The sequence below is a fragment of the Meles meles genome, chromosome 2 (assembly GCF_922984935.1).
Source record: "Meles meles chromosome 2, mMelMel3.1 paternal haplotype, whole genome shotgun sequence".
In the NCBI taxonomy this organism is placed as follows: domain Eukaryota; kingdom Metazoa; phylum Chordata; class Mammalia; order Carnivora; family Mustelidae; genus Meles; species Meles meles.
Window position 1 is genome coordinate 83,472,446 of NC_060067.1, and position 15,716 is coordinate 83,488,161.

General features: G+C 45.9%; 1 protein-coding gene across 13 annotated transcripts in view; it reads right to left on the bottom strand.

The window, feature by feature from the left end:
- Nucleotides 1–15,716, bottom strand: part of JADE1 (jade family PHD finger 1) — a 61,083-nt gene that overhangs the window by 8,034 nt on the left and 37,333 nt on the right. For 12 of the 13 annotated variants that reach the window (XM_045992453.1, XM_045992417.1, XM_045992482.1 and 9 more), the window contains 4 exons: nt 14,397–14,608; nt 11,239–11,406; nt 9,649–9,765; nt 4,738–5,259 (listed from right to left, as the gene is read on the bottom strand). In XM_045992453.1, the coding sequence (XP_045848409.1) occupies nt 4,738–5,259; nt 9,649–9,765; nt 11,239–11,406; nt 14,397–14,608 (1,019 nt within the window). The remainder of the gene's footprint in view (nt 1–4,737; nt 5,260–9,648; nt 9,766–11,238; nt 11,407–14,396; nt 14,609–15,716) is intronic. The other variant, XM_045992500.1, reaches the window with a different exon arrangement.

Consider the following 15,716-nt stretch of genomic DNA (forward strand, 5'->3'; position numbering starts at 1 on the left):
CTACTGTGTTCCTCCAGAATGTAAGCCTAGGAAATGTCCTCCTTGCTTTGCCACTGATGTGCTGTCAGCCTCTCAAGTCCAACTCCCTGTAGCACCACCACCAACTGCTACTGCCCTCTTCCACATTCATCCGTGACAAAAAAGAGCCAAGTACTAAGAGCGCCAGTTGGCATCTGACCACAGCTGCTGGGGATCCCACCTATACACCCACTAACCAATATGAACTAAGTGACACCTAGATTTGTTCCCCATTTTTAAAGCCACCTATGATCAGTTGATACGAAAACAAAATAACTAGTTAATAAATGCCCTTAACTCCTCAGTCCTCAAACCTACTGGGAAACCTGACCAAATTGCATGCACCTGAAAACACAAATGTCAAATTCAACACCCCAGAGCTACAATTATACCTCTTCAGGAATTTCGGGACCAGAGTCCCGTTAGAGCTCGGCAGCAGAGTACAGGGCCTCCACCTCAGTCACGGTGACACTCCCTTAACACCTGTCTTCCTGAGGTGCAGGCAACCCCTTTCCCTGCCACCTTGACTGAACAAGCTGAAGGGTTCCCGACCTTTCCCGTAAGGGTGGCAACAAGCCCCACACGTGGGACTTGGCACTTTGGCTTCTGTGCAAGCACCTCCCCTAAAGTTTCCAGTCCTTTCTGAACCCTAACCGTTCCAGCTGCTCTTCCTGTGTTCACGGCTGTCTTGTCTCCAAGAGGACAGGAGGCATAAAGAGGGACAGGCTGGCTGGCTGGTTTTCTTCTTTTTTGCATCACGGTGGATTCCGGGCCTATCGCAGGAGCACCCAGTCAGGCTTCTGCTGACCCTCATCACCTAGCGGACTACTCAGCACCCTCCTAACAGCTCTTCTTGATGTATAGACGTGTGTGCGTGCATATGTGTAACCTCAGAATTAAAGAATTGAGAAGAAAATCACTCTCCCTATCTCAGAGTCAATACTATTTTGGTGTAATTCACCCTGGCCAGAGTCTGTTCCCACAGTATCAGAGCCCCAGGCCAGGAAGATGTCCTTTCTAAAAATCCTGACCAATATGGGGATCAAAGTGGCTCACAGGCTATTATTTTTGGTAAGTATTGTTCCACCAGGGGGGGGGGGTTTGAGTGTGGAAGGCCAAAGAGAGGAAGAGGCAAGACTAGGTATCAGATTAAAAACTTTTGGCCAACAGTTTTTACATCAAGGAATCTGACTTCTGGAAATAGGAAACAGAAATAAATTCTGACATCCTCAGAACAAGTAAGGTTACTCTATTCAAGTCAGATTTACACCCAAGATACTTACAGCTGACTTGAAAGTATCCATGAAAACAGAAAATAAGGAAACCAGGGTATCTGAACTTTGTATATTACTTAAATTTAATTCTGATCGCTTCCACCCTGACTGCTAAGTGGACAAATTCCACTACTGTGCCCTCATGATCTCTGGTAAGAAACCTCTACCTGTAACCCCAAAGAGCTAAGGCCAAGGTGGATTTTCATTGGGACAAATGAACCCCTGAATAACCTAGCCCTGGCTGACCACATTTAGACTAGTAAGCACTCTTAAGCACTCCCTCTCTTCGGCACAAAACACTCACAGGACAACTTCCACCAGCAGCCCCGGCTGCTCCTGGATGCTCGGCCCTTCCTGTGTGCTGCTCAACCAAATATCCTCCCCTCCTTCATCCTCTCACAGCTGCCAGTGAGGAGTTACCAAAAAAACCAGTTCATAGGTGCACCCTCATACACCACACTATACCAGAGTCAGGCTTTCCCCCAAAGCTGTGATTCTCAAACAGAAACATAAGGGGACCCTAAAACACAGGAAACTGGCCACTAACCACCCCCGCCCCCATTTTTGGAGTCAGAGGTGGGGTCCAAAACTCTGCATTTCTGTTACGTTTCCAGATACTGTTTCTGCTGGTTGGCGCTTGCGCTCTGAGAAGCACTGCCCTCAGGAATCCAAGAATGGTCTTATGGGGTTTTCTTGAATGCCAAACACTGCTCGCATACTAAAGCTCAACATGCATTTTGTTTGGGGACACCTGTAGCCTCTATCAGATTCTCAGAGGTGACTATTCCCCTGAGTGGTGAGTAGGACAGTCTCCCAGGAGCTGGCCCCTTCGCATGAGCCCCAAGTGCAGAGGAGGCAGGTCTTTGAGAAAGTTCTCATTTACTGCATCTTGTAAAAGACAATGTCTAGGGGATAGGGATTCCAGCAGAGTGAAGTGGCAGCCTCGGGAACTTGACACCGCCACGGACCACACCTCAGCAATTGAGTCTTCTTAAAAATGGGGGTTCCCAAACCCTCGAAAAATGCACTCCTGCCACCTAACTTTGCCATCCAGAACTGTACCCAGGTGTGGAATGCCCAGAGGTGTGTATTTGCAAGAAAGAGCTATTAACATTATCGTTCATCAGTTTGTCAGTTTAGAACCAACCACAGCCTTGATTATAATCCCATGTATTCATGGCTTCTGCATACCTGCTATGAACTACTACTATGTGAATTAGAAGAACTCTAATTGAAAAGCACAGTAATTTAGGATTTATTCCGGTCACCCCTGCCCTGATAAACCTTTGGCCTGATATACTTAATTGTCTATAATTACAAAGCACCATGCGGCTCTCAGGAGCACAGTATGGATTTCAATGTTTTTTAAAGCTTCCACCATCACGGACCTTGTGGCAAGTTCTGGAAACTTATTTTTCATTATAATAAGCCCATTTTAAATGGACACTGAATTCCCTAAAATGGCCTAGGCTTTTAATAAAATAAATGTAAGTAATGCCACACACACACACACACAAAAATCCTGATTTATTCCCTGTTTCTTGTACATCATCGGTATCATTCTACTTAAAAACCAACAGTAAGGACTCCAAAAAAAATGTTTAGAATTTAATCATAAGTGCATGTTAATCTGAGTAACTGAAGTACAGAAAAGAGTTAGTACACCACAAGCATTTTCTACACTTTTATTCTGTGGTGATCATGAGACAAACACAGTCCAAACATTTAGACTTCTCGTCCTCCCTCCTGAGGACTATCTGACTCCATAGCTCATGCAACCCCTCATACAGCGGTCGTCAGGCTGGGAATAATGGCTTCTCAGCAGGACTCCAGTTTATCTTTCTGATTCCCTTTCTCCTCCCTCTCTTACAAATGCCACACACAGGTGGTTGAGGCGAGGTCTTCTTTACACTCACCACCAGGGGGTGTACAGCAGCACAAGAGCCTCACAAACCCTCCTCCCGCTTGGCCTCCCCCTGAATCTGGAATCTGAACCTGGTCAAAGAGGGGGTGTTGCAACAAGCTGGCCCTCCGGCACTCATTCTCCTTCATTCTCCTACGGAAAGACAGAAAGATCTCTAATGAACACTAAATACTTCCGCGCCTATGCCATCTTTAGCAGGGCCACACAGGTCTCTGTGAGAGCTGGATTTTTCAGCTTAATACTCCTCCGATTTATCCCTGCTCTTTGCCTATGCTCTCATTTCAAATCATCTCTGTGTGAGATCCTCTCCCAGGCAGGTGAATCATTCCCTGGTAAGAAGTGAGGTGCTTCGGAGCGACGCGGTAACTGTTTCAGGCCACTGGGGTGCCTTTCAGTGCAGGATGCTCCAGGCCAGAGAGCTTGGGTCCTAGCTCCTGTGCACTAATGATTTTAATCGTAGCGGGCAGTCAGGGGAGTTGCCGCAGAAGGTGCTCTAAGATGCATCCCCAATTAGCAACCTCAGTCAGAAACTACCTACAGGGAACAGGAGGCCCTGGAGGGAAAACAGCCCAATCCTAATTATTCCTGTAGCAGGAAGGGAGGTCCAGACTGAGGCTCCAAAGGTAATGGAGAGTTGGGGAGGCACAAAGCAGCCACATGTTGAAGGAAGTGCCATAAACTGAGGCTCCAGGCAGCCAAAAGCCACTACATTCACAATCCAGTAGTGGGATCAAGTAGTGTACTGAGCACTACTCGGGGCTCGTCAGATAGATGAGACAGCCCGGTGCGCCAGCTAGCCCACCCCAGCCCCCCACAGACATACCACAGACACACATGGACAGGGACACACGAGCACACACGCACAGTATACACTCTGCCTCAGTGATGACTTAGCACCTCACTGCCAGGACAACCTCCGGAACAGATACGCATGTGTATGTAAGTTCATGCACACACATCGGCACCCACTGCCTGCTCGCCCCTGGGATGGTACCGGGAATGTCCCTGTGAATTAGCCAAGAAACAAGGGTGGACCAGAGAAGCAGTGCCTAGCTCTCCTTGATGAGCCTGTCACTGGCACCCAGTGTTTCGCCAGGTCTGAACAAGAATCTTCTACTTCTGCCTGCCCCCACCATGAATCAAATCCACCTGGTCTTTCTATCTCCATCTGCAAACAATTCTGAGCCAATCCCTTGGTCTTCCTGGGGCTCAGTTCCCTCTAGTACTGGAACGAAGGGGGGAGGGGCACACCCCATTTGATCTTACAGAACAACAAGGATTAGTGGGAAGGTGTTTTAAAAATAAATCACAGAGAAGCTCCCCACTCTGTGGCAGTCTTACACATATGTACAATGAGTTTACCAGCCCATAAATATATTTAACCGACACAACCTCATGCTGCAGTGTGTACAAGGGTCTGGGAGTAAAGGAACTGGCTACCATTCCTTGCTCTGGGCAAGCAGCCGCCTCTTTGCAATCTTCTTTTCTAAGTCACTACAAGGTGTCAGTGTCAATCATTACCCTCTCCAGGTCCTGCCGCAGATGAGTGAACAGCTGCAGCCTCCTAAACAAGACATCCTGCTCCCGCTTCGCTAGATTGTCCTCTTCGTCTTTCTTTGGAGTGATCAAGGGCTTGTTGAAGTTGACCTTCCTCTTCAACTTCCAGTACTGGTACAGGAAATCCACTACTTCCTCGGGCAGCCGCAGGGCCCTGGCCACATCCAGCAGGTTGACGAAGGTGTAGAATTCATCTTCCAGCTGTTGCAGCTTCTGCTTGCGGACACTCACCCGGTGGGCCTCCTCTTGATTCTGCTCAAGGCTGGCAAAAGGCTCCAGCGGATTCCGAGGGGAACACTCAGAAGCCCCATTCTCCTGTGCGGCCCCCTCACCCAGGCTCTCCTCAGGTTTTCTATGTGAGCTGTGCTTTGGGCAGTAGGACTTGAACTTGACTTCATCGTTCTCTGCCAAGATGGTCTTCATCTCCAGGCCCCGGTCGAAAGCACAGGTCACGTGGAAGGCCGTGCGGCAGTTCTTCACAGAACACTGGAAAGAACAAAGAGAACGCGAGAAAAAGCGGTTATGGAGCGACAGTGGCTGAAGGCCCTCCATGCTGGGCACCCTCTTCACATCCACACACAGGAAGAGTGGTACTTCAAGCATGAGCCAGGAGAGGGCTCTCTACCTCAGTGAACCTTGGCATGTCTAGTCTTCTCTTAAATAAGGTATCGAAGGGAAGGAACTCTTTCCATGAAAGGTTTCATAAACCAAACCATCACTCTTAGAAAAGTGAACTGCATCCAAAACGCCCCTTCAGGCAGACACAATTACACAAATGACACACGTAGACAAAGGTGGTCTGGCACAGATTATACTAAAAAGAACATGGGCTCAATATGCAGAGTAAACTCTGAGGAATTAACTGCTTTTCCTAGATTTGAACTCCTTTAAAAGTGCTTATATAGGGACACTTGGGTAGCTCAGTTGGTTAAGCATCTGCCTTGCGCCCAGGTCATTATCCCAGAGTCCACACTGGGCTCCCTGTTCAGTAGGGAGCCTGCTTTCTCCCTCCACCGCTCACCCTGCTTATGCTCTGACAAATAAACAAAATCTTAAAAAAATAAATTAGGGGCACCCGGGTGGCTCAGTTGGTTAAGCAACTGTTTTCGGCTCAGGTCCTGGGATCAAGTCCTGCATCGGGCTCCTTGCTCAGTGTCAAATAACTAAATAAATAAATTAAATTAATTTTTTAAAGTGCTTATATAAAAAGCTTGAAAAAGAATCTCTTCAGGAAAAATAACTACTACTCGGAGTTTTTCAAGGAACATGAATCCTCCTGCTTACTTCCAGCCAGGAAGGGAACACATGGGAAAATAAATAGTACATTTCTTCCAAGCAGCCAAGTCTGACAAGAGTGAGTAAAAAAACTCCTGGAAAGAACAGGTAAAAGGAGAATCAAGCACAGGAAGGGCAGGATGAGAACAGGTCTCCTCGCCGGTGAAGAGGCTCCACCAAGATGCAGAAGGCTTCTGGGGCCAGGGGAGGCCCAGCATCACGAGAGACTGAACTGCAGAGTGGTAGAACTGTGAAGGACCCACTTTCTGTGGGTTACAGGGAGGGTGACCCAGAGACCAGGCCCCACCCTGCTGTGTCTTCCGTCTCACTAAACACTCTCCCTCTCCCTGCCTGATCAGGGCTACAATTTAGAACCTTGATGTAAATAGCAAGCCAGAGGCTAGCAGGAGAAAAGTCATTAACTTCTCCCCATCTGATCTCACTGGGAAAATCCCTGGAAGGAGATTTCCTTGCGGTGATTGAAGCCAGTCCCTTAAAAGCAACACTGTATTTGTGTGAGGCCAAGTGATCCCCCTGCACACCAGGACTGCAGAGAGGAGCAGAACCCGGTGGCCGCAGGCCAGCTGAAAAGCTTAATTAAACTCATTCAACAGACCCTGAATCCCATAACTACAAATGGCAGAGGCTGGAGTTGGGGCTTTTTCCCCTAATCATTTCAGTATTTAAGAGGTGACTCACTGGCAGCCATGATTTCTTCCATTTTTATAAAGTTTCTTTTACCCAGAAGTACAGAAAATCCAGCTCCCTTCACCAATCCCATTACAAACACTTCAGGCACATGAACTCACATAAATCTGTAATTTTACCTATAAATAACCTCAATTCCAAGAAATGTGTGAAATCAGCTTTAGTGGCAGGCAGAATGTGCACGCGCACGCACACATGCACACACACACACACCTGGCCACTATCATTAAAAGACAAAGTGCTGGGGCGCCTGGGTGGCTCAGTGGATTAAGCCGCTGCCTTCGGCTCAGGTCATGATCTCAGGGTCCTGGGATTGAGCCCCGCATCGGGCTCTCTGCTCCGCGGGGAGCCTGCTTCCTCCTCTCTCTCTGCCTGCCTCTCTGCCTACTAGTGATCTCTCTCTCTGTCAAATAAATAAATAAAATCTTAAAAAAAAAAAAAAAAAAAGACAAAGTGCTCCTCCCTTTTAGCGCACAGCCAAGTGGGAAGTAAAAGTGGGAACAGATGATGAGACACTATCTGGGTTTGGCTTAAACTACATCTAACCAAAACGTTCCAACCTTAAAGAGGAATGAGCTACAGCAGAATATTTATACAGGACTTTGTAAAAGCGCCAAACGGCCTTCCTCTGGGTTTTCCTATTCAGGTTGACTCAGCAAACAGATGTTACAGAAACATAAACCAGAGCCTTCCAGCTGCAGACATTTCAGAAAGGAATTCTTTAATAAAATCTATTCTGTGAAGACATGAAAAATCATCAACCTTACTTGGCCTCTTAGACTCCTTCAAATTAATGTTCTAGGAAAAAAAGGTCAGTGGCAACAAAAAAAGTCATTTTACCACTGTTCTTTTCAAAAGAGAAACAGAAGATCTCATTCACCCACCTCTCAGAAACACCAGTTCAGGACCAGGATTGGTGTACTCAGAAAAGGGCATAAATTCTTTCTGCAGAACATCAGGTAACATGAAAGGAAATAACTTCCATTTCCCTCGGTCTCCCTCGGCTTGTGTGCTGCAAGTGCTCACATGGGCAGGTCTATGCAAGAAATGCACTCACAGGGCTCTAATGCTTGTTTTTAATTGAGGCTTTTAAAAAATTTTCTATTCAATTCTCTCCCCAAAAGTCAGAGGGTTTTGCCATGTTTTAGTTTTAAACTGATTCTGTTGATGTGCAAAACCCTCCACTATTTTCAAGGTGTGTAGCCAAATCCCACCAGCTATCTCCGTGCCTCACCCTCTGAATACTTGTTACATTTTGGATCCTTGAACTCCAGTGGAGGTGATAATGAAGAAAAGTAGAAACACCAGACTTACAAAACGAAAAATTTTAAAAACCTCTGGTCAGTAGATAACTTTACTGAAATAAATATTAGCCAAAATACAAAATGATTTTGCCCAATGAGATCATCTCCCTAAAACCTAAGCCCAAAAGTTCACATCTGTGCTGATCAGCTGTGTCGTCTGCATCAAAAGGAGTCACTCCAAAGGGGCCTGCCTGGATGGCTCAGTTGTTACATTTGTCTGCCTTCCACGGGAGTCAAGCCCCATGTTGGGCTCCCTGCTCAGCTGGAAGCCTGCTTCTCCCTCTCCCACTCGCCCTGCTTGTGTTTCCTCTCTCGCTATCTCTGTCAAATAAATAAATAAAATCTTTTAGAGAGAGAGAGAGACAATCCACTCCAAAACAGTGCCTCTCTCTGCTCTCAGCATGTGTAGTGGAGACCGAGGAACAGCCCGTGGCCCTGAGCTGTGGACCTCCTACAGGAAGAGCTGGACTCGACCTTTAGGGCCAATGTCCACCACAAACAGCATCTGAAGACCTGGGGATTGAAGCAGCATCGCGGTCCTCTTAAGTCATGACTCTAAATGCCAATAACAATCGGCCCAGGGGCGCCTGGGTGGCTCAGTGGGTTAAGCCTCTGCCTCAGCTCAGGTCATGATCTCAGGGTCCTGGGATCGAGCCCCGTATCATGCTCTCTGCTCAGCGGGGAGCCTGCTTCCCTCCTCTCTGTCTGCCTGCCTCTCTGCCTACTTGTGATCTCTGTCAAATAATTTTTAAAAATCTTTAAAAACAAACAAAACAAAACAAAACAAAAAAGAGGCCCGGAAATTAACCTCTGGAGCAGAGTTTTTGAAAACCTGAAAAATCATTTACATTCCCTCCATAATTCTATCTACCTAACGTGTGTGTGTGTGTGTGTGTGTGTGTGGACAGTTTGCACACAGCCGCTCTCCCCCGCCCCTGACCCCAACCCACACACGTGGTGCCTTGACAAATCAGGTATCCAACCTAGATTCAGGTAACAGCTTCTGCAAACACCACTTGGTGCAGCACCTCTCCAGTGTTCCTCTACCTAGCTGGTCCTCCAAGGACTCTATTCCACCAAACACGAAAGTATCAGCACACTGAGCTGATTTTCAACAATGGACAGCTAAGGTCTGACACATCCCATGAGCACACTGAAACCAGCAGGACTGGGAGGCAGCCAGAGAGGCGGGTCTGCCACCAGCCCTGTAAGGGCCACCAGGAAGGTGGCCAACGCTCCAGCGTCCAGACTGGTTCTTCCCGGAAAGTGTCTGCCTGTGGAAAGAGCCTCAGTGCCAGGCTTGGGGCAGAAAGGCAGAAACCAGCGACCAACGGGAACTGCCTTATGGCTCAAGTGGACTTCCGAGTTGCCTGTAATTGTTACAGCTGGGGTTCTGGTTACACTGGATGGAATCCACCGGCTAAAGATGTTTGCACTGGGCTCGAATCCTTCCTCAGCAGCCTCAGAAGAGCTGTGAGAACCTTGATTCTAGACCTATCCCCAAAGCCTCTGACAGTTCACAGAGCCCTCCCTCATCCAGCCCCAAAACAGAGAAAGAAAATGACACTATTGTGACTAAGTGGATTACCTGTATGGAGGCCCCAAACTTCTCATTGCAGAGGCTACACACCAGCGCCCACCGACTACTGGGGATGTGAGACACCTTCGTGATGGGTTCCATCTTCTCAGGGCTGCCAATGCTCACCTAGAGGCCCAAGGAATAGCAAGACAGGCTGGCAGAGGCCATCAGACAAGCAAGAGCTGAGCATGGACAGTAGAAACGTATTTTCCTATGGACATCCTACCAGCTGGTGGCAAGGGGCATGCATGCACTCTCCTAGGGCAGGAAAATCCCTACTTCTGAGCATCTGGACAATGCAGGTGCCAGCTCTGGGCCGGCAGCAGTAGAGAACCCAGAGCTCAGTTCCCATGCTCCATGCCCTCCATGCATCGGGGGGGGGGGGGGGGGGGGGGTGTCCTGTTTATGAAACACTCAGGTAACTAGTAAGTCATTTCTTACCTGAGTGTCTGAAAGCAAAAGATGGGTCTGTATCAGGACAATGCAATCTAACTAAACCTCTGGCCCACAATGAAGTGGTTAAGACTGAAAAGCCTTCCTATATATATTTAAATAGTTTGTGAACAATGAAGTAAATACATACTAATTTTAACATCTCCCTCAGTGAGGAAAACCATCCTTTCCAGTCAGACAACATTACTACAATTCAAAGCGGACAATTACCAAATAGGCATCCTGTCTGCATTCAGTCTGGATCACTAAACTACACCCCTATTAATAACAAACCATGAGGGGCAACCTGAGGTGGCTCAGTGGGTTAAAGCCTCTGCCTTCGGCTTGGTTCATGATCCCAGCGTCCTGGGATTGAGCCCCGCATCGGGCTCTCTGCTCAGCAGGGAGCCTGCTTCCCCCTCTCTCTCTGACTCTCTGCCTACTTGTGATCTTTCTCTCTATGAAATAAATAAATAAAATCTTTAAAAAAAACCATGAGATTCAGTGGTACCAAGACTCCAATCCAAATCATTCCCAGATAATACTCCTCAGGAGGAAAAATGCACCAAAATCACACACACACACCCCCAAAAAAGCTGCAATTTGAATCACAAATGACAGTCTCATAGTGAGCCATGCAAATTAAATTAGTCAAGGTCCGGGACTTGAAATAAATTAGACCAGACCTGAAATTAAAAAGGTTGAGGCTAAGTTAGAATTTTAATAAAAATCACAAAAATGTGACCTAAAGCAGTGGTTCTTTAACCATCTAGTGCTGCATGGAAGGCTCACCAGGCCCAGGGACTCAGAGCTGATCCCTAGGGAAGGCCAGAGCAGCACCCAGGCCAGAGCGCCACACGCCCACTCCTGGCAGCACGTGTCAGCAGTGGGAGGTCAGCTGGGACACAGTTCTGAAGTAGTCTAAACACAATCAAGAGTCCGACTCACTGCTGCTTTCAGTTAACATTCCCACAAATTTATGTACCAAGTCAAGAGGATAGAATGCCTGAGACTCCATTTAAGAGGGAGGATAAAAAAGACAACAATTAATAAGTGTCTTTTCACTTGGCTATAATACCTCTATTTATGAGTGGTTCCCCAGCCCCAATCCCAGCTATAAAGCCCATAGTGCTCCCGAGCTAGGCTACTACTAAGAACTACACCTACCTCAGGGATCCACAGAGCACAGCTGACATGGACCCATTTGGTGCCACTGCGGGTAGGCTTCATGGCTCCGCCTTTCTTGGGACACAGCAAACATTTTGGCTGAACCCCCAGGGCACACGTCCGGCATAGCCAACTGCCCTCCGGGACCTTGAGGATTCCATAACAGGCCTGTGAAGCCACAGCACATCCCCCAAAGAAAACAGAGAAAGATTTATTTTTCCCCATGTATCTATCAATTAAAAAACTCCCAGAAAGACTTTAACAGAATAGAATAGAGGTACGCCCACATCCACCTAGCTGGAGACCCTCTCCCTTTAGCAAAAGAATGCCAGCCAGCCTCACAGCAGCATCCTGGAGGTATCTGAGATCTTCAGGGATAAACACATCCTTATTTATCAGAAGGTGGTCCTGAAAAATCCTGAAGGACAAAAAGCTTGACAGAAAATCTGCTTTACTCTATTGCTAACGGGCACCCATCTATACCAAGTTTCTAAAATTGGGCAATAAATTCTCAAAACACCCCACGAGGCTAAGTGGGGGAAGCTTTTCCTTCTCTGATTTACTAATGTGGGTGGGATACCAAAGTGAGGGGAAAATGCACAAAGCAGTTGAGTCTACAAAAGCTATTCAATGAGATGGCCTTTGAAATAAGAATGAACCAAGAACCACCCGCATCCCAAACAAAATCCACTCACTAGACCCCACCACTCTCCCAAGTGAGCACAACATGCACAGAAAAATGAGACCCTGTAGACAAAGAGAATTTGGTGTCTTCAGCCAATATTTAAAACAAAGCCTGCTTTGCACAAGATGGCAACATTATACCAGACAACATAAAACTGCTGAAATGAAGGATTTTACCACTAAAGTCATTAAGACGGTTCAAAAATAAGAAAAGGCAAATGTTAAATGTGAAGAAAAAAACCCGGGATGGTACCAGGAGCATATTCAGAACCTTTAAAAACACCAAATTATTCAGAACTTTATCCTTAAAGAAGCCAGAAGACAGGAAGTCAAGACACAGTTAACATAGCTCCAATCCTCCAGAGAGGAAAAACACAGCCACTCTGCGATCTGAATAGCCAGGACACAGAAAGGAAACCACAAGCATGAAGAGAGGAGCAAAGTTAAGCAACACCAAGATTGGAGCTTAGAAGCCCTAGGTCGATGCCATGAGTAAGCCACTGTCAACACAGACTTACTGGAAAAAAATTTTTTAACAGAGCTAAAAGACACTACGAAGGTTTCAAATACTAAAAAAGTCTGTATTCGGCATTCTAGAAAAAGTCACATTTGAAGAGAGAACTTTTTTTACTGGAAAATCAAGTCTACACTAAATTAAAAGATTAAATACAGTGTATCCTCAAGAGAAGCCTTCAAGAACCTCCCAACAGGACGGTGATATAAATGTGAGGGCAAAGGGGCAATGTGGCATGGCAGGCTAGGCAGAGGGGTGGGGCTGGGGGACCAGGGTCCCAAGTCCCAGTTCCAATGCAACTAAACCACAACGGGCCCTAAACAGCCCCCCTAAACAGCCCAACCTGACATTAGTGAATCCATTTATAAAAGAGGGGGTTCAACTAGTTTTCAAGCAGAACCCTTGTTTTCAAACAAAATTCTTGGAGAGAAAAAAAAAAAGTAAAATGGCATAAAAAATACTGAAACATCATCCAGGAAAGGAACACCAGCAACAAACCAGCAACACTGGTAGTCAGAGTATCTCGACACAACAAAACCACTTTGAGAATTTTGTTATCCCAGGGAAACTTCCCAGATAATCTGAAAATCTAGAGCCAAAAGGTGGTCTGTAACAGAGCAAGAGACTATGGCCTCCTGTCTCCTGGGCAGGATGAGCTGACACAAGGCCACCAGTGGTGACGTCTTCAAGAAGAGGCGAAGCCTCCTTCTTGTAGAAGGAATACACGATCAGCAAGAACTTCACAGAACAAACCTGATTCTTCTTTCTGAGAGGTTGCCCAAAGAACTATTCCACAGGAGTCTTTAAGTTTGTCTTAAATCTCAACATCAACAGTTGAATGATAGCCTTTTAAATCGTGGGCGTATATACAAACTAGTGTCCCCCAAGAAATCCAAATTACTTCATTACTGCATTAAGGAATACGTGAGAGAAGAGATGGAGATGGTCATGAACTTTTTAAAATCACCCAGCACCCTTCTTACTGATGTTGGAGACTTTATCTTTCTGTGGATGGTAGCAAGCAACCACCAAAATGCCAGTGGGCACACGAAGGACAGTAAGTAACATTTAAGAAAAGGAATCTCCTTACTCTTCTTTTAACATCACAGTTTATAAACGAACACATTAGCAAATGTTATGGGTTGAACTGAGTCCCAAACAGGTAAGAAGTTATCCTAACCCCAAGTCCGTCAGAAGGTGGTCTTATTTGGAAACAGGGTCTTAACAGATATAACCAGTTAAGATGTCATATGGGAGTAGGGTGGGTCCCTAAATCCATTCGGACAGGTGCCCTTAGGAGAACGTAGTGGCCATGTGTGAAGACAGACACACGAGAACACCGTCAGACAACAAAGGCAGAGACTAGAATTGTGCAGCTGCAAACCAAAGAACACAACTGTTAGCAAACCGCCAGAAGCCAGACAGAGGCAAGGAAGGTTTCCCCTAGAGGTTTCTGAGGGAACATGGGAACCAACACACCACTGATTTTACACTTCCAGTCTTCAGAATTGCAAAATAATGTCTGTTATCCACCCCGTTTGTTCTATTTTGTTATGCCAGCCTAACAAACTAACACAGCAACCTAACCAGCTTTTAGAAACTGCCCCTGCCCTGCCCCCAGTGTTCATATCTAAACTCAGGTATGAGCCAGTTCAGAGGAGCTGCATATATTCCTTTGAAGCAAACCTTACTTCTGTGGATGGGAATAAAAACGTTATGTGAGGGAAGAAGATCTCACAGAGGATCCTCTTCTTCCAGATGTAAGAAAGTAGTAGGAAATACTTCAGACACTTTAAGGACCTATTAGGAACAAAAGATGTCATCCACAGAGCACACCTCTTTCACTCACTTAGGACAGCAGGAAAACAGACCCCATCTGGAAGACCTCTGGCCTCCCTGGTAGCAGGTGAGCTCACACCCCAGGCGGCTCCATTCTTTCTGGGCCTTACTGCCTACATACCTGGTGCACACAGATGTTGCATTTGTCACAGAACACCATCTCATTGCCGTCCTCACCGTCAGGTGACTGGCAGACATCACAGACAACATCTTCATCATATTCAATCCCCAGGCCTTCTTCAGTCTCTATAGCATGATTCATATTGTCATAGCATCGCTGTTCGAATTCCTCTAGGACCCTTTCCATGGTGTATTCATCTAATTCAGGCATTCCTAAAGGAAAAATGCCCCAAGAACATTTTAATAAAACCATATTGATAAACATTACAGTAAGACATTATTAGTATATTTGTATTTATAATGTATAAATAATATTATAAATAAATCCATCCTGAGGATCCCAAACATTTTCTACAGAATGCCTCTCAGACTGTTCCAAGGAAGGATCTTCAAATTAAAAGGCAAAAAGAATCTTCCATGCAACAGTCTGTTACTTATGGTCAGGCACTGAGCTATAGTGCCTGCCTTTGGCTCAGGTCATGATCCCGGGATCCTGGGATCAAGCCCTGCATCAGGCTCCCTGCTCAGCAGGACAGTCTGCTCCCTTTCTCTCTCCCTGCTTGTGCATGCATACGCACTCTCTCTCACATAGTAAATAGAATCTAAATAAATAAATGAATCTTTAAAAAAAAAAAAAAAAAACACCATGACCATATATTATAGTTTGGGTGTCTTCTGAATAACACTCCTTTCTTGCTACTGAAAATGTTGCTCTGAGAACAGATTTCACTGTGAGCACACAAATGTTTTTAACTGGTTTATCCCTCCTCACCCTCTGAATTTGCAAAGTTGAGATGCATAGTCAATCAGACACATGAAAGACGGAAACACAAGGAACGTCTGAAGCAAGGGAAATAGCTCATTGCAAATCAAATAAAATGCATTCTTATGAAAGAATGATCAAAAATAAATTTCAAGTGGTTATTATCGTGGTTACAATACTGGTAAGATGAGACTTTTATTTCCTTCCATTTGTGGATATATTCCAAACTTCCTACAATGAAAATATTCATGCAGAAAGAAAAACCAGGTTATAAAAATAATCTAACAGAACATGTAAGTGGCAAGAAACAATAGGTCATTAGAGCCAACTTCTATGCACTCTGATAAATACAAAGCCATCAAATTAACACTTCAAGTTTTTCAAACTTGGAGAACACAGAGCTGCCACCATGATAAGCTCTAAGCACATATTCAAAAAAGCCACCTACCCATCTCCCACACTCCAGTTACTGATAAAATACTCCACTGCCTGGCCAGGCACTTACATCTCAATTCCTCCTACCAGTTTTGAAACTAACACTGGCTTTGAAAATACAAT